Here is an 18,125-nt window from a genome sequence, read left to right on the forward strand (position 1 = left end):
GCAATCCAGCAACATGATATAAATGAACAGCCCTTTTATGCCGCCGCCTTGGAATTATCCCAAAATAGATTAATTCCCCAGCTCTCGCGACAATGGTATCAGTAATATTGCATCTGCAGGACCCCATGGTACCCTGGTTGATGTTGTTTAAGTCCCATGCAGCTTGGAAGGTAGCTGTGGCATAAAGGTTGAGAGTTATGTTGACTTTGACAGGCACAGTCAGAGCTGTTCTATTATTGGGTCGAGGCTGCAAGTCATATGCAAAAATGGTATAGCTCTTTCAGAGCTTCCTTAGTGAAGCAAAGTCACTGAAGACACAGTTCCTCATTCAGTCCCTCATAAGATCTGCAGGGCCTACATACTTGTTGTGGGGGTAATAGCAGGTTGGTTGCATCCTAATCCAATCCGGCCAATTATCGCCCCATCAGCCTACTCTCAATAATCAGCAAAGTGATGGAAGGTGTCATCGACAGTGCTATCAAGCGGCACATACTCACCAATAACCTGCTCACCGATGCTCAGTTTGGGTTCCGCCAGGACCACTCGGCTCCAGACCTCATTACAGCCTTGGTTCAACTGGACAAAAGAGCTGAATTCCAGAGGTGAGGTGAGAGTGACTGCCCTTGACAACAAGGCAGCATTTGACCGAGTGTGGCACCAAGGAGCCCCAGTAAAATTGAAGTCAGGGGAATCAGGGGGAAAACTCTCCAGTGGCTGGAGTCATACCTAGCACAAAGGAAGATGGTAGTGGTTGTTGGAGGCCAATCATCTCAGCCCCAGGACACTGCTGCAGGAGTTCCTCAGGGCAGTGTCCTAGACCCAACCATCTTCAGCTGCTTCATCAATGACCTTCCCTCCAATATAAAGTCAGAAATGGGAATGTTTGCTGATGATTGCACAGTGTTCCGTTCCAATTGCAACCCCTCAGATAATGAAGCAGTCCATGCTCGCATGCAGCAAGTCCTGGACAACATCCAGGCTTGGGCTGATAAGTGGCAAGTAACATTCGTGCCAGACAAGTGCCAGGCAATGACCATCTCCAACAAGAGAGAGTATAACCTCCTCACCTTGACATTCAACGGCATTACCATCGCCGAATCCCCCACCATCAACATCCTGGGGGTCACCATTGACCAGAAACTTAACTGGACCAGACACATAAATACTGTGGCTACAAGAGCAGGTCAGAGGCTGGGTATTCTGCAGCAAGTGACTCACCGTCTGACTCCCCAAAGCTTTTCCACCATCTACAAGGCACAAGTCAGAAGTGTGATGGAATACTCTCCACTTGCCTGGATGAGTGCAGCTCCAACAACACTCAAGAAGCTCGACACCATCCAGGACAAAGCAGCCCGCTTGATTGGTACCCCATCCACCACTCTAAACATTCACTCCCTTCACCACCAGCGCACTGTGGCTGCAGTGTGTACCATCCACAGGATGTACGGCAGCAACTCGCCACGGCTTCTTCGACAGCACCTCCCAAACCCGCAACCTCTACCACCTAGAAGGACAAGGGCAGCAGGCCCATGGGAACAACACCACCTGCACGTTCCCCTCCAAGTCACACACCATCCCGACTTCGAAATATATCGCCGTTCCTTCATTGTCGCTGCGTCAAAATCCTGGAACTCCCTACCTAACAGCACTGTGGGAGAATCTTCACCACACGGACTGCAGCGGTTCAAGAAGGCTGCCACCACCACCTTCTCAAGGGCAATTAGGGATGGGCAATAAATGCTGGCATCGCCAGCAACGCCCACATCCCATGAACGAATAAAAAAAAACTATGATGCTGCCCTACTCTCCTTTGCTCCCTTATTTTCTCCTACTCCTCTTCCTCCATTTAGATAGCAAAAGAGAAACCCATGCTGAGTTTCATGTTGCTCCCCTACATTCAATTTGGCTGAGATCAACTAACTAAGCATAGATCAGAGGTGGAACTTGCTACCTTTACAGGCTGTATGGCCTGGTTTAATAATTCACTGCACCAGGGGAGCTACCAGAAACAAATCTTAAGAAAACATCCATTTGATATTTACCTGCAATGCCTGATCAGAAGACATAAGAATATTACTAAGAAAGAGATGCTTGCATTCATTCAGCCCAATGCCACCTCACTCAGAAACATCGGAAAGCACTTAATATACAATTAATTACTTTGAAGTTCAGCCACTATCATGTAGTCATGTGGACAAATGCAGCAGCATTTTGGCACACATTGACATCCCACAAACAGTTAATCTGTTGTCAGCAGTATTAGTAGAGGGACAGTAGGAGAACTCCCTACTCTTCTTTGAATCGTGCCCTGAGATCTTTAATGTCCACCTGAATGACCAGATAGGGCCTCAGTTTAACATCTTATTCAAAGGACAGCACCCAGATATTACAGCACTCCCTCAACCCATATTACGCCCTCAAATCCTGGAGTGGGGCTTCAATGCACGATCTTCTAATTCAGAGGGAAGAGTGCTACAAACTTAGCCAAACTGATACATACCAAAGGATAAAATATCAACTTGAGCAAGGTTGTACCATGCCTCTAGTTTTGGGAAGACAGCCAAGGTAAAATTTTCATCTTGAACACTGCAGGATTCAAAACCAAGTTTTGTACACACACAATGGGGTTAATTTTAACTTCCAGTCACGAATACAGCCTAGTGAACCATCGGCCCATCCAGACGTTGCAGCGGGGAGGCCTAGCCGATTTTAACAACTGGGCTTCATTTACATTCTGCGGAATGGCCACCCGCCCGAACCTGGCAGGAATGACAAGGAGGCCGGTGGGTGGGAGCAGGATTTCAGGTTGCAGGAGGTCATTACCGAAGACCCGAGGGAATGGTCCCTGGCGTAAAATAAGTGGTCGGGGGGTGGGGGGGGACCCGGAGGTGATCACAGTTGGGGAAGGGAAGCCTGGATCAGGGGAAGCCTAAGGTTTCCTTGTAGGGCCCTAATGAGCACTCCTGCTCCTCCTGGCCCTCGAGGAAACTAAGTGAAATTTTAAAATACCTACCTCTCTTCTGGTCCCAGTTCCTTTTACTGGGAAGTTTGGCCTGGGGGGAAAGCCACGAGGGCTTCTCTGCGCAGACCTGGGGTTAATATTTCAGTTGGGTCTCAAGATGACACTGGGACCTGATCTGCATATTTAATCAAGGACCACTCCCCACCCCCGTCCCTGACTTTGGGTGAGTGTCCTTGACGCCTGCAATTTAAAATTACACTTAGCAGGTTAAGGGCGGGAGGCCAGTGGGTAACTCTCTTGCTCCATTTTAACTGCCCCCCCAGCCAGGTTTCTGCCATTTGTGGAGGGTTAACATTTCCCCCATTGTAACTGAATTAACTTTACAACAAATGTTCCAATTAATAAGTATCAATATAAGAAGTTAGATTTTAATTAAACTCTGAAAAACATCACTTTTACAGCATTTACATGGGAAATGATAACATGCATGCAGTACATTCAAGGAAGAGCACAAAACTGCTCTCATTGACAACAAATTAGCATTCTCATTCAGAAAGGTGGTTTATGAAATACTAAGTTTACACTGGTGCAAGTAGAGGATGCTCTTTTTATATATGAGTCCTGCAGCTAGTTTGCACTATTTCTGAAATTAAGAATGCTTGATGCTGATATAGGCTGCAAAAGTATTTGATTACCCAGCACTCAAATCGCTCACTTTAAACAGCACATAATCTCTACTTGTTAAGAAAAAACAAAAAATCTCATTTTGATTCTTTTTTTGTGCAGAGCTGGTTTGAAGCAGAGTATCAGGAAAGTCAAGACCACCCCTTTAGGATTAAAGCATTAAAGTTACAAAGCAAATAAGTAAGCGACTGCTTTGTTGAACATTCTGTGGAGAATGGAACATGCACTTGACTGTGGATTTCTAAGTACAAATAATTAGACAAGGCAAATTAAGGTGGTTTGCTGAGCGTAAAAAAATATCAAGCTTTGAGTGCAGTCTTAACAGGAGATTCTGACTTTTAGTACTGTAAGCTGAAAATTTGTGTTGTATCAACTAAAAAAATTGAAATTTAATGCAGTCGTGTTCAAGCAGAAGACACAGCTTTAAGCATGCCTTTTATAGATATTGTCAACTTCACCTGGCCATTAATCAGAAGACAATGTAATTTGTAGTCATATATCTTTGACAGTCCTTGCGGTGCAACAGGTTTGAACTGGAGATTCCTCAATGTCAATTGAATCAGCTTTTGGCAAAAGTTTGGGATTCTAGAAAAAAATAAAAGATAAGATTATCAGAGGAGAAAGGCAATTCAAACAGAAATCATGGGCGGGGGTGGGTGGATTTTTCCTCTGCGATCCTACCCGAAATCACAGTGGAAATGACAATAAAAGGGGCCGGTGAGGCCGACCGCCACCACACCACCTGACCGGGACTTCCCTCCCCCTGCACTGCTGGAATTGCCACCGCTTGCTCCTTCACTGCCCATTGCGTGCAAATGGTAGCGGGTGGGTGTTTGGTGCCTGCGTCTCGGTGTATTCTCCTACTTTCCACCCGTATTACTTCCCATTTCCCAGGGCCACCATGGGGGCGGTGACAATAGGCTCCGGGAGAACAAAGCTCAAGATGGAAGACACAGGCCCCGAGATTTGAATTGCCCCCGCCTGGTGGAAACCGGACGGGGAACTAAATAAAATGAGGCCAGTCACTTACCCCTCTGATATCCCTCTCATCTGCTCAAAAGAGCAGGTTAAGATCGGAACATGGCGGGAAGGCAGCAGGGTCCTTCTTTAAATATGCAGATCGGTTCTGATGACGTCGTCGGGACCCGATCTGCAATTTAAATCAGAGGCCTGAGCAGGGGAGCAGTGACAGCTTCCCCATCAAGCCATACTTGCCGGGAGCCAGATTGTGGGCCGAAAGAGGCAAGGTAAGTGTAAAATATTTTATGTTAGATTTCCTTGTGGGCCAGGAGGAGCAGGATTTCTCTGGGCTTCACAAGGAAGCCTTTGGACCTCCCTTGCCCCGGGCTCCCCCCGATCATGGCAAGAGCCCCTCCATCCGCTGATCGTGGCCAGACCCCGCCCAACACCTTCAGAACCCGCCCCCTCAACTGACTGCCAGGGTCCATTCCCACCAGTCCCCAGCTACGGCCTCCTGCTGGTGAATTCCCACTCCCGACTGCTGGCCAGGTAATGGAAATAACACTAGGGGAAGCCACCACAATGGAAGACCCTCAGTCCGCAGGAAGAAGCAGCTCTCCAAATTCTGGACAGCTTGTAGGAGAGGGCGAGGTTAGAGATGAGCTGGCAGCAGAAGTTTGGTGAAGTCTGAGCAAAGCCCATCAGAACCACTCTCAGCTTCATGTGCCTTCTCAAAGTATTGCTATGTCCTTAAACTCAGTAACTTGTTCGTCAAAGGGCAATGTCACTTTTGGTGCAGCTAATAAACCTTCTCTGTCTTTCACATCAGGAAGAGGTTAGTCACTCTGATGACCCCCCAGGCACTTCCAAAGAAACAGCTGCTGCCAATCCACGATCTGCCATTCCCGTCACTTCCTCACCAACTCTGTCATGAAATCTTACAAGCATCAGTACAAGAGACACTCACACATGAGGAAAAACTTAGTGAGTCATAAGGATTGTCACCTCGTGAAGCACTGGGCACAAGTGAGAATGAGAGCCTGGGAATAGAAGGGAGGGGCCATTTCTCAATGAGGGGGACAGTTGACCACCCTCAACTGCGGAGCCAGAAAACCAAGATCTCAGAAGCCCAATCTTCAAAAGAGCAATGATTAAGCAGCATAGATCTCATGTGTGGAAACTGTCTTCACTGTCTCCACATGTGGTTGAGACAATAGATAAGTGCAAGAAGTCCATTACCTGCATCTGCAACACAATGCAGGAACTATCTCATGATCTGCAAAATACCCTGGAGACAGTGACAGCCCAGAAGATTGCATCAGAATCAAGATGCTGGGAAAAACTTCTAAGAATTTTGGTGGCTTCTAGAATGGCAGCCACCACTGCATCCACAGATGCTTTCAGCAGGACAACGTCACAGGACTTGCAAGAGCTGATTGGGACTATTCAGTCTGTGATGAGATGACACCAACCAGTAGAACCTCTCCACCTGCACCTGCAAGGACTGGGCACACATGTCACTATCACTCTGGAAAGTGGCAGTGAGCCTGCTCTCTCTTAAGGCCTCCTCTGATGTCTAGAAATAGGCCCGGTATCCCTTGCCATTGCAAGAGAAAGGCTGCCAGCAGCTGGTCCCTCTGAGACAGCATCTAGCCTGAGGCTAGATTCACCTCAAGCCTCGAAAACTCCAGGAGACCATTCCCTGACACCCACTGTTCAACCTCATCTCATTCAGGAAGCACTTTATATGAGTAGCAGATTAGGAGCGAGAACAAGTAAGTTAGCTGACACAAAGAAGAGTCTCAGGGTTAAGTAGTAGTTGTAGATAAGGAGAATTATTTTTTACTTCCTGGTGAATGTTGTTGTTTAATATAAACATGACTTGATCACATAGACTTGTGAGTTCATTTCTGCGTATGCTTTCAACTTTTGGGCGATTGATAATGGCAGGGGAAATGAAGACTTCTGTCTTGTGAAAGAGCTTGACAGAAGTCTTGGAGAGTGAGGTACTTTGTGAGGATGTGGGGGAGAACAGGAAGAGGTGAAGTGACTTTATTTTGGTGAGTCAGCCTTTATTTTTTGAAAGCGCTAGGCTATCAGTTGTGCTCCAATTGCTTTGGTACCTGGCTGCTGGCTCTCCTGTTTCACTTCCTTTCCTTCCTGTGAATCCTCCTCATGCTGTGGAGCTGCAGGTACCTCCTCCCCCCCTCCATCGTCATCAGTCTTCAGGTACCGAATCAGCAAGCCTTTCTTCCTGCAATGTTACGAAGCACACAACATGCAACCATGAGCCGCGGGACTCTGGCTGGGCTGTACTGCAATGCTCCACCAACCACCTAAAATGAGACTTCAGAATGCCTATAGTCTGCTTTCTGACACTTCTTGTGGTTACATGAACCTTATTATATCTGTTCTCCCTATCTGTCTGTGGAATTTTCACTGGAGTCATCAGCCATGAGCGGAGGGGAGAGGCCTGGTCACCAATTAACCACCCTGATTCATGGCCTTCAGTCAAGAGCGCTGGAATGGTGGATTGTTGAATGATGCAAGAGTCAAGGCCGCTCCCTGGGTATCCGGCCTTGTCACATAAGAGTAGGTGATTAGCACTGCATACGAGCTGAAAACAGAGAGTAGGAATAAACGGGTCATTTTCGGGTTGGCAGGTTGTAACTAGTGGGGTGCTGCAAGGACTAGTGCTTGGGCCTCAGCTGTTTACAATCTATATCAATGATTTAGATGAAGGGACCGAGTGTAATGTATTCAAGTTTGCTGATGATACAAAGCTAGGTGGGAAATTAGGCTGTGAGGAGGATGCAAAGAGACTGCAAAGGGATATAGGCAGGTTAAGTGAGTGGATGAGAAGGTGGCAGATGGAGTATAATGTGGGGAAATGTGAAATCATCCACTTTGGTAGGAAGACTAGAAAAGCAGAATTTTTTTTAAAGGTGAGAGACTAAGAAATGTTGGTAATCAGTGGGATTTGGTTGTCCTTGTACATGAATCATAGAAAGTTAACATGCAGGTACAGCAAGCAATTAGGAAGGCAAATGGTATGTTAGCCTTTATTGCAAGGGGGTTAGAGTATAAGAATAAGGGTGTCTTGCTGCAATTATGTAGGGCTCTGGTGAGACCACACCTGGAGTACTGTGTACAGTTTTGGTCTCCTTACCTAAGGAAGGATATACTTGTCTTAGAGGGGGTTCACTAGATTGATTCAAGGGATATGGGGATCGGGCAGGAAAGTGGAGTTGAGGTCAAAGATCAGCCATGATCTGATTGAATGGCAGAGCAGGCTCAAGGGGCCGTATGGCCTACTCCTGCTCCTATTTCTTATGTTCTTATTCCTGGAATGAGAGAGTTGTCCTGTGAGGAGACATTGAGCAGAACGGGCCTATATTCTCTGGAGTTTAGAAGAATGAGAGATGATCTCACTGAAATGTATAAAATTATTAGAGGGCTTATCGGGGTAGATGCTGAGAGGCTGTTTCCCCTGGCTGGAAAGTCTAGAACTAGAGATCATAGTCTCAATATAAGAGGTCGGCCATTTAGGACCGACATGAGGGAAAAATTCCTCACTCAGAGGGTTGTGAATCTTTGGAATTCTCTACCCCAGAGGGCTGTGGATGCTCAGTCGTTGAATATATTCAAGACTGAGATTGATGGATATTTGGACACTAAGGGAATCAAGGGATATGGGGATAGGGCGGGAAAGAGGAGTTGAGGTAGAAGATCAGCCATGATCTTATTGTATACCGGAACAGGCTTGAGGGGCCGTATGGCCCACTCCTGCTCCTATTTCTTATGTTCTTATGGAACATATGATTGCATTAAAGTCAAAGGCCGAATAAGGCTTTCACACACTCTTTGCAAGGCATTCAAAAAGTATTGTTGAATATAGTGCATCATGAATCCAGCACTTGAGCTTACTTACCGGATCCAGTGGACAAAAGAACTGAATTCCACAGGTGAGGTTTTTTTTATTCATTCATGGGATGCGGGCGTCGCTGACAAGGTCAGCATTTATTGCCCATCCCTAATTGCCCTTGAGAAGGTGGTGGTGAGCCGCCTTCTTGAACCGCTGCAGTCCGTATGGAGAAGGTTCTCCAACAGTGCTGTTAGGTAGGGAGTTACATGATTTTGACCCAATGACGATGAAGGAACAGTGATGAATTTCCAAGTCGGGATGGTGTGTGACTTGGAGGGGAATGTGCAGGTAGTGTTGTTCCCATGTGCCTGCTGCTCTTGTCCTTCTAGGTGGTAGAGGACGCGGGTTTGGGAGGTGCTGTCGAAGAAGCCTTGGCGAGTTGGTGCAGTGCATCCTGTAGATGGTATACACTGCAGCCACGGTGCGCTGGTGGTGAAGGGAGTGAATGTTTAGGGAGGTGGATGGGGTGCCAATCAAGCGGGCTGCTTTGTCCTGGATGGTGTCGAGCTTCTTGAGTGTTGTTGGAGCTGCACTCATCCAGGCAAGTGGAGATTTGGAAATATATCGCCGTTCCTTCATCGTCGCTGGGTCAAAATCCTGGAACTCCCGACCTAACAGCACTGTGGGAGAACCTTCACTACACGGACTGCAGAGGTTCAAGAAGGCGGCTCACCACCACCTTCCCAAGGGCAATTCGGGATGGGCAATAAATGCTGACCTTGCCAGCGACGCCCACATCCCATGAACAAATTTTTAAAAAAAGGTGCTTTGCCTGAATGCATGGGAGGCTTCAGAGTGCACTGTTGGAAAATTGGCTCTATAATCTCAGAGGGGTGGTATGGTGTGAAAAAAAAGGCAGAAATCACTGAATTAAAATATTTGGATAACCTTTGTGGTGCTCCACTCCTGGCACAGAGTCTCACTCATCGTCCGCAGGTGGAATCAACATGGAAAACAACGCTTCCAATTTTTGTGCTTCTGATTTTCCAATCATTAAAATTAATTATCAACAGGAAATCAGGAGAGATGCAAATGGGTGCACTGACCCTGCATATGATGTGGACCAGCAGAAGAGCCTCATAAGATTTTCTCTGTGCTGTGCAAAGTTGGATCTGAGGTCATACATTGCTGTAACAGAAAACTGCACTGAAATGACTTAATGTAGTCTCTGACGTAGAACATGCACATGTGTGCAAAGGCTTGAGAAATATTGGCAAGGAAGACCTGGGTAAAGAGTGCAAGCTCTGGAATAGTGCTTGCATTCACAGAGAGGGGCAAGCCTATGGAGGTGAAAATAGTTCTTGGGAATTGGAATATACAATAGGCAAGTTTAATGATTTATTTTTCAGAATGAATTATTTTATTTTAAGCTGCAATTTTCCAAGTCTGAGGAAATTACGGCTGCTTGCTGAATGTGCAGTCCTCCACATAATATGAGGGGGCACATCTGGTCAAATTTTCTGAGTTAGACTCTGCCTGTTTCATTTGAAAGGTCTCCCTGTGCATAGAAAATGTATGCAAGGATTGAGGCCCAATTGCTGATTGACTGCCAAATGGAAAACTAGGCCAGTCAGTATCTTTTAAAGGCTGAAGCTGGCCCTTAAAGGAGGCTCTTATTGGCAGAAATTGAGAGGCGTAGCACAACGTTTGGAATGGCAGAGAGGTTGACAATGAGGAAGATTCCAGCTTTCAGCTCTAATGTTGTCAAGCTGTTAATGCCAGAGATGCAAGAAAGGAGGGCTTTTTGGGGCATATCGCCACACCCCCTGAAAGCTGTGGCTCAAACTGCATGTGAGATAATTGCTCAGTAGTGAATCCTGTCACCAAGGTCTGGCAGACCCAAGAACAAATGAGGAACAAGTTGTGTGGCATCAGAAGAAGTGTCAAAGTAAATGTACTCCCTGAGGCACCCATGCATTCTTGTTCTCTATACAAGGCATGACCCCAAAGAAACTGCCCATTTGCTGGCCACTGAAATACCTTTGAACATAGTCTTGATCAGAGTTGACAATAAAAATGCCAAATAAACTGAATCTTCCTCTTTTAAAATAGTATTCCCTATTACACAAGTTTATGAAAAGTTCTTATCTTACGCTTAAGGGATTGTCGGTTTATCCCCCGTCTGTGATGAATGGGCTGGTCTCAGCAGAGACGGTGGTAGATGCACTAAAATTGACATCAGTGCCCCAGTTTAGGGAGGATAAAATCAGGTAAGGTTCCTAAGGGTACAAATTGATATGTATTGTGCCCATTTTACACCGAAAACAATGACAAATTTATCAGAAGGATAAATTAGTCCAGAGGCCTGGACTAATAATCCAGAGTCATGAGTTCAAATCCCGCCATGGCAGCTGGGGAATTTAAATTCAACTAATTAAATAAAATCTGGAATAAAAAAACTAGTATCAGTAATGGTGGCCATGAAACTACCGGATTATCGTTAAAAACCCATCTGGTTCACTAATGTCCTTTTAGGGAAGGAAACTTGCCGTCCTTACCCGGTCTGGCCAATACGTATGTGGCTCCAGACCCACAGCAATGTGGTTGATTCTTAATCGCCCTCTGAAATGGCCTAGCAAGCCACTCAGTTGTACAATCTCGCTACGAAAAGTCATAATAAGAATAAAACCCGACGGACCAGCATCGGACCACAAGGCACCAGACACGACAAAGGCAAACCAAGCCCAATCAACCCTACAAAGTCCTCCTCACTAACATCTGGGGACTTGTGCCAAAATTGGGAGAGCTGTCCCACAGACTAGTCAAGCAACAGCCTGACATAGCGATACTCACAGAATCATACCTTTCAGCCAACATCCCAGACTCTTCCATCACCATCCCTAGGTATGTCCTGCCCCAAGCAGGAGAGACCCACCAGAGATGGTGGTACAGTGATATACAGTCAGGAGGGAGTGGCCCTGGGAGTCCTCAGCATTGACAGCAGTCCTCATGAAATCTCATGCCATCACATCAAACATGGGCAAGGAAACCTTCTGCTGATTACCACCAACCGCCCTCCCGCAGCTGATGAATCAGTCCTCCTCCATGTTGAGCACCACTTGGAGGAAGCACTGAGAGTCGCAAGGGCACAGAATGTACTCTGGGTGGGGGACTTCAATGTCCATCACCAAGAGTGGCTCGGTATCACCACTACTGACCAAGCTGGCCGAATCCTGAAGGACATAGCTGCCAGATTGGGCCTGCGGCAGATGGTGAACGAACCAACGCAAGGGAAAAACTTACTTGACCTCGTCCTCACCAATCTACCTGTCGCAGATACATCTGTCCATGACAGTATTGTTAAGAGTGACCATCGTACAGTCCTTGTGGAGACGAAGTCCCGCCTTCACACTGAGGACGCCATCCAACGTGTTGTGTGGCACTACCACCATGCTAAATGGGATAGATTCAGAACAGATCTAGCAGCTCAAAACTGAGCATCCATGAGGCGCTGTGGGCCATCAGCAGCAGCAGATTTGTATTCCAGCACAATCTGTGACCTCGTGGCCTGGCATATTCCTCACTCTACCATTACCAACAAGCCAGGGGATCAACCCTGGTTCAATGAGGAGTGTAGAAGAGCATGCCAGGAGCAGCACCAGGAGTACCTAAAAACAAGGTGCCAACACAGCTACAACACAGGACTACATGCATGCTAAACAGCGGAAGCAACATGCTATAGACAGAGCTAAGTGATTCCACAACCAACGGATCAGGTCAAAGCTCTGCAGTCCTGCCACATCCAGTCGTGAATGGTGGTAGACAATTAAACAACTAACAGGAGGAGGAGGGTCTGTAAACATCCCCATCCTCTATGATGGCAGAGTCCAGCACGTGAGTGCAAAAGACAAAGCTGAAACGTTTGCAACCATCTTTAGCCAGAAGTGCCGAGTAGATGATTCATCTCGGCCTCCTCCCGTTATCTCCACCACCACAGAAGCCAGTCTTCAGACAATTCGATTCACTCCACGTGATATCAAGAAACAGCTGAGTGCTCTGGATACAACAAAGGCTATGGGCCCCGACAACATCCCAGCTGGAGTGCTGAAGAGTTGTGCTCCAGAACTAGCCACACCTCTAGCCAAACTGTTCCAGTACAGCTACAACACTGGCATCTACCCGACAATGTGGAAAATTGCTCAGGTATGTCCTGTCCACAAAAAGCAGGACAAATCCAATCCGGCCAATTAGCGCCCCATCAGTCTACTCTCAATCATCAGCAAAGTGATGGAAGGTGTCGTCGACAGTGCTATCAAGCGGCACTTACTCACCAATAACCTGCTCACCGATGCTCAGTTTGGGTTTCGCCAGGACCACTAGGCTCCAGACCTCATTACAACCTTGATCCAAACATGGACAAAAGAGCTGAATTCCAGAGGTGAGGTGAGAGTAACTGCACTTGACATCAAGGCAGCATTTGACCAAATGTGGCACCAAGGAGCCCTAGTAAAATTGAAGTCAATGGGAATCAGGGGGAAAACTCTCCAGTGGCTGGAGTCATACTTAGCACAAAGGAAGATGATAGTGGTTGTTGAAGGCCAATCATCTCAGCCCCAGGACATTGCTGCAGGAGTTCCTCAGGGCAGTGTCCTAGGCCCCACCATCTTCAGCTGCTTCATCAATGACCTTCCCTCCATCATAAGGTCAGAAATGCGGATGTTCGGTGATGACTGCACAGTGTTCAGTTCCATTCGCAACTCTCAGATAATGAATCAGTCCGTGACCGCATGCAGCAAGACCTGGACAACATCCAGGCTTGGGCTGATAAGTGGCAAGTAACATTCGCGCCAGATAAGTGCCAGGCAATGACCATCTCCAACAAGAGAGAGTCTAACCACCTCCCCTTGACATTCAACCGCATTACCATCACCGAATCCCCCACCATCAACATCCTGGGGGTCACCATTGACCAGAAACTTAACTGGACCCGACACATAAATACTGTGGCTACAAAAGCAGGTCAGAGGCTGGTATCCTGTGGTGAGTGACTCACCTCCTGTCTTCCCAAAGCCATTCCACAAGGCACAAAGCCTTTCCTACAAGGCACAAGTCAGGAGTGTGATGGAATACTCTCCACTTGCCTGGATGAATGCAGCTCCAACAACACTCAAGAAGCTTGACACCATCCAGGACAAAGCAGCCTGCTTGATTGGCATCCCATCCACCACCCTAAACATTCACTTCCTTCACCACCGGCGCACTCTTGCTGCAGTGCGTACCATCCACAGGATGCACTGCAGCAACTCGCCAAGGCTTCTTCGACAGCACCTCCCAAAACCGCGATCTCTACGACCAAGAAGGACAAAGGCAGCAGGCACATGGGAACAACACCACCTGCACGTTCCCCTCCAAGTCACACACCATCCCGACTTGGATATATATCACCGTTCCTTCATCGTCACTCAGTCAAAATCCTGGAACTCCCTACCTAACAGCACTGTGGGAGAACCTTCACCTCATGGACTGCAGCAGTTCAAGAAGGCGGCTCACCACACCTTCTCAAGGGCAATTAGGGATGGGCAATAAATGCTGGCCTTGCCAGTGATGCCCACATCCCATGAACGAATAAAAAATAAATCCAATCTGTGCATGCATTTAGGCTACTGGTAAACCTGTCGGGTTTTATGGACCCGACAGGTCCCTGACGGCTGCCTCAAACAGGTGTTCGGCCCCTTACATATGTAAGTTAGGGACCTAACGCGTTTGATTGGCCGCCTTACCGAAAATGGTTGGCGATGAGTGGAGCAGGAGCTGGGCCTGCGGCCACCCACTAAATGTATGTATAAATTTTTTAACTATCTGTCATTGTTGTTGTGGTGCCAGGAGGAGCAGGGGTGCTCCCCCGGATTTCATGGTACTCGCGATCGGCCCCCCACCCGTTGTTGCTCCACTTCCCTCCCGGGATTTACCTTTGGTCCGCGGCTGGCGAGTCTAGTGGCTCGATATTCATTTCTTCAAATGGCCGAGCTGCCTGTGGAGGCGCGACAGGTGCTGGCAACTCGTCTAAACGATATTGGGCCTCTCAGTTGGGGTATGCGCTGCTCAAGCAGCGTTGATTGTAGGCCTGAAAGCGGGCTCAGACGATTTTCTACCCAGACATCTCTAAGCAACAACTCCTGCTGGAAGCTAATAGCTGGATGTTGCAAGAGGACAGTACTGAGTAGAGATATGATGGCCTGAATGGCCCATCCCAACTCACTGTTAAGGCTCACACAGAATGGCTATTGGAGTGAAGTCCTGGAGTGCCCCTGGTGCCTGTGGCAACACAGTCCGGCAATGAGGCAACGACAGAAAAATTTCTTGGGTTTTTCTGGATTGCGCCTGAAGGTGCCTTCCAGCGCTAACCCCGTCAGTTTGCAGGGTCAGTGGAATCCTTTACTTGGGATAGACAGGCGCAAGCACCATTTGGGGAGCATCTTCAGTGTCCACCTGTGCATGTTGGCCAGAGGTGCGTATTACCCAGGCCCACACCCTATAATCCCAGCTACGCACCCCTCGGACCCCTGAACAAGGGGGACAATCCACAAATCTTTTCTAAAAATCCTGGTCTTCAGGGATCAAAGCCGCTTGTCTGGTCTGATTACACTGGTGGGGCTCACATCCGCCCTTGTGAAGGCGATACACCTCTGCTTACTCAGCGTACTGGACTTCATTGATATGGTGGGTCCCACTGGGGCTTGAGGAGTGGGAACTCCTGGCGTAGGGAACCCCACCACTGACTCTGCCCCTAGCCATCATTTGTCTTGAAAGGGATGGATGGAGGTACTGCCCCTTACAAGGCAACCAGAAAACTCCCAGAGGTGGCGGAGACCTGGCGCATGCCCTGAGGAATTTTGAGTCCAACATCTTTAGGAGAGGAGGAGGGGAGAAGAGAAAATTAGCAGGAAGGGAATGAAAAAAAAATGACAACTTGGATAATGCTGTCATTTTACCAAGTTATATAAGTCACACCTTTCTTACTATTTCTTCTCCTAGGGCTGCAAATGCTTTCTCAATGTTCATGTCCTCTTTTGCACTGGTCTCAAAGAATTGCATTCCATGTTCCTGGGCAAGCTTAAAATACAAATCACCATTTATCAGAACATATCCTTGCTTTAATTTGTCCACAATACATTTTATACTTCTAAATTATCCAGTCATTAAACTGTTCAGAACTAAAGGTCTATTCTTCAAACAGTTTACAACACATTTTAAAATCTCTAAATTGTAATCAGGTTTGAATATTAAAACGTACCCTTTTCCCATTGTCCCATGAAACTTGCCGTGCCACCAGCATGTCACATTTATTACCAATCAATATTCGGCCAACATCCTTCCCTGCATGCTGAAATGAAAATCATACCCATCTTTACACATTCACTAAACTTTTTATGCATTTACTGTACATCTTAACAGTGTGCATCATTATTTCACAATTCAGAATCTTTTCCTCACTGTTACTGCTTTAATAGCATAACTGTAAAATTAACCATTTTATGTGGCTAAACACTCTTTCCTTCCCATACTGGATTAATTATACAGAGTTAGAATGCTATCAGCTGGATATGCTCACTTGACACTGAAATAAACTGTTTAGTGTTCATACTAAATATTCTATTAAAATGAATGGAAGTAAAATTGTGGGTTGTGTGCCTGAGATTTCCTCTGATGTGCTCCTTCTGAGTACAGCTCCCTATTGGGATCACTGGATCGTGGAATTATCTCTTAAGTATCCATGCGCATTAAGAAATCATCTTTTTTTAGATGGTGCAGGAGCACATTGCACTGAAGCACTTACATACTGTATTATGGAGTGGCGGGACAGATGATCAGGCCTTCCAATGAATTGAATCCCTTGTATTGTCTAATTGCTGTGGGGAGGTGTTTAGTATCCCCACTCATAGGATTTAGGCTGCTGTCGCACACCTCTGAGCAGGCAGCTCAAAAGCTGCATAAGCAGTAGCCTGGGAACAAGCTGCTTTCCATAGAAGCGGTGTATCCTGGAAAGGTAGGAACAGAGGAAAATTTTTTTTTAAATAAAAAGGGGGCAGTAACATACTAAAAAAAACTCACCTCATCTGTGTCTTTAATCCAATATGCGATATTACTGAAGGTCTTTAAATTTGTAATATCATAGACAAGCATAAGGCCATTTGACCCTCGAAAATAATGAGTTGTAAGGGCGTGGAATCGTTCCTGGCCAGCTGTATCCCTGTCAATAGAGAAGCCAGAACTTGCATCATCCACTTCTCAGCAGTAATCACACAAATCCAGAGAACAAGACATTTGGCCCTTATTTCAACTCACCCCGCCTGGCGGAAATCAGGCGTGGGGCAGTTAAAACGGAATGGGGGACTTAGCCATTCCTTTCCTACCCTGATCTGACCAATTGCAGATGGCAAGGACACCCGGCCTAAGCTGGCGGAGTCCTCTTTAAATATGCAGATCGGGCTCCAATCGCGTCTTCAGGGCCCGATATTATAAGGAGGCCTGGGCGGGGCAGCAGTGATGGCTTTTCCGCCTGGCCAAACCTGCTGGGAGCTGGTGAGGCCAGCAAGGTGAGTTTAATTTTTTTTTCAGTTTCCTTATGGGCCAGAAGGAACCGGAATGCATAAACAGCCAGAGTCAGAGGAATAGGGTGTTTGCTGGGCTAATATAGGGCTGGAGAAGATTACAGGGCAAGGAAAAGTCAAGGAGGGATTTAAAGACGAGGATATTAAATTTAATGTGTTGGTGGATGGGGAGCCAATGTAGGTCAGCGAAGACAGAAGTGATGATTGAGAAGTACACAGTACAGGACAGGATGTGTGCAGAGTTTTGCACAAGTTGTACTTTATGGAGGATTGAAAAATGGTGGCCAGACTCTCGGCTATATCCTTTCTGACTTCTTTCAATAATCTAGGGTGCATGCCATCATGGGCCAGTGACTTATTCACCTTGTGTTCTACTAATCTTTTTCAGTAGCAATTCCTTTTCTAATTATTTCTAACAATTGTTCCACATCCTCCTCCAATATACCTACATTCTCACTTGAACCATCATTTGTAAAAAAATGATGCATAATATTTAATAGTTCCACCATATCATCACCTCCACAATTAGACTCCCTCCTTGATCCCTGAGTGGTCCTACCCATTCTTTAACTATTCTTTTACTCTTTTATATGCTTATGTCTTACTTCACTAAGTTAAGAGAAACAGTAAGTAGAGCAGACTGGAACAGGAAGTTGCAAAGGGACATAGACAGATTAAGTGCGTGGGAAAAACTATGGTAAATGGTGTTCAATGTGGGTGTGAGGTCATCCATTTTGGATCCAAGAAAGATAAATCGAAGTATTTTCTAAATGATGTGAAACTAGGGACTGTAGAAGAGCAAAGGGATTTGGGAGTCCAAGTATACAAAGCAATAAAAGCTATTAGACAACAACAACTTGCATTTATATAGCACCTTTAGCATAGTAAAATGTCCCAAGGCACTTCACAGGAGTGTTATCAAACAAAATTTGACACCGAACCACATAAGGAGGTATTAGGACAGGTGACCAAATGCTTGGTCAAAAGGGTAGGTTTTAAGGAGCGTCTTAAAGGAGGAGAGAGAGGTAGAGAAGTGGAGAGG

At 46.6% G+C, this 18,125-nt stretch overlaps 1 protein-coding gene across 1 annotated transcript in view; it reads right to left on the reverse strand.

The window, feature by feature from the left end:
- Nucleotides 1-6,694: 6,694 nt before the first annotated feature.
- LOC137308214 (ras-related protein Rab-10-like) overlaps nt 6,695-18,125 on the reverse strand; it is a 37,300-nt gene continuing 25,869 nt past the window's right edge. The window contains exons 3-7 of the mRNA XM_067977062.1: nt 16,584-16,722; nt 15,766-15,855; nt 15,483-15,584; nt 14,441-14,502; nt 6,695-6,860 (exon numbers count right to left, since the gene is read on the reverse strand). Of these exons, the coding sequence (XP_067833163.1) occupies nt 6,695-6,860; nt 14,441-14,502; nt 15,483-15,584; nt 15,766-15,855; nt 16,584-16,722 (559 nt within the window). The remainder of the gene's footprint in view (nt 6,861-14,440; nt 14,503-15,482; nt 15,585-15,765; nt 15,856-16,583; nt 16,723-18,125) is intronic.

The sequence above is a fragment of the Heptranchias perlo genome, chromosome 3 (assembly GCF_035084215.1).
Source record: "Heptranchias perlo isolate sHepPer1 chromosome 3, sHepPer1.hap1, whole genome shotgun sequence".
Taxonomy (NCBI): domain Eukaryota; kingdom Metazoa; phylum Chordata; class Chondrichthyes; order Hexanchiformes; family Hexanchidae; genus Heptranchias; species Heptranchias perlo.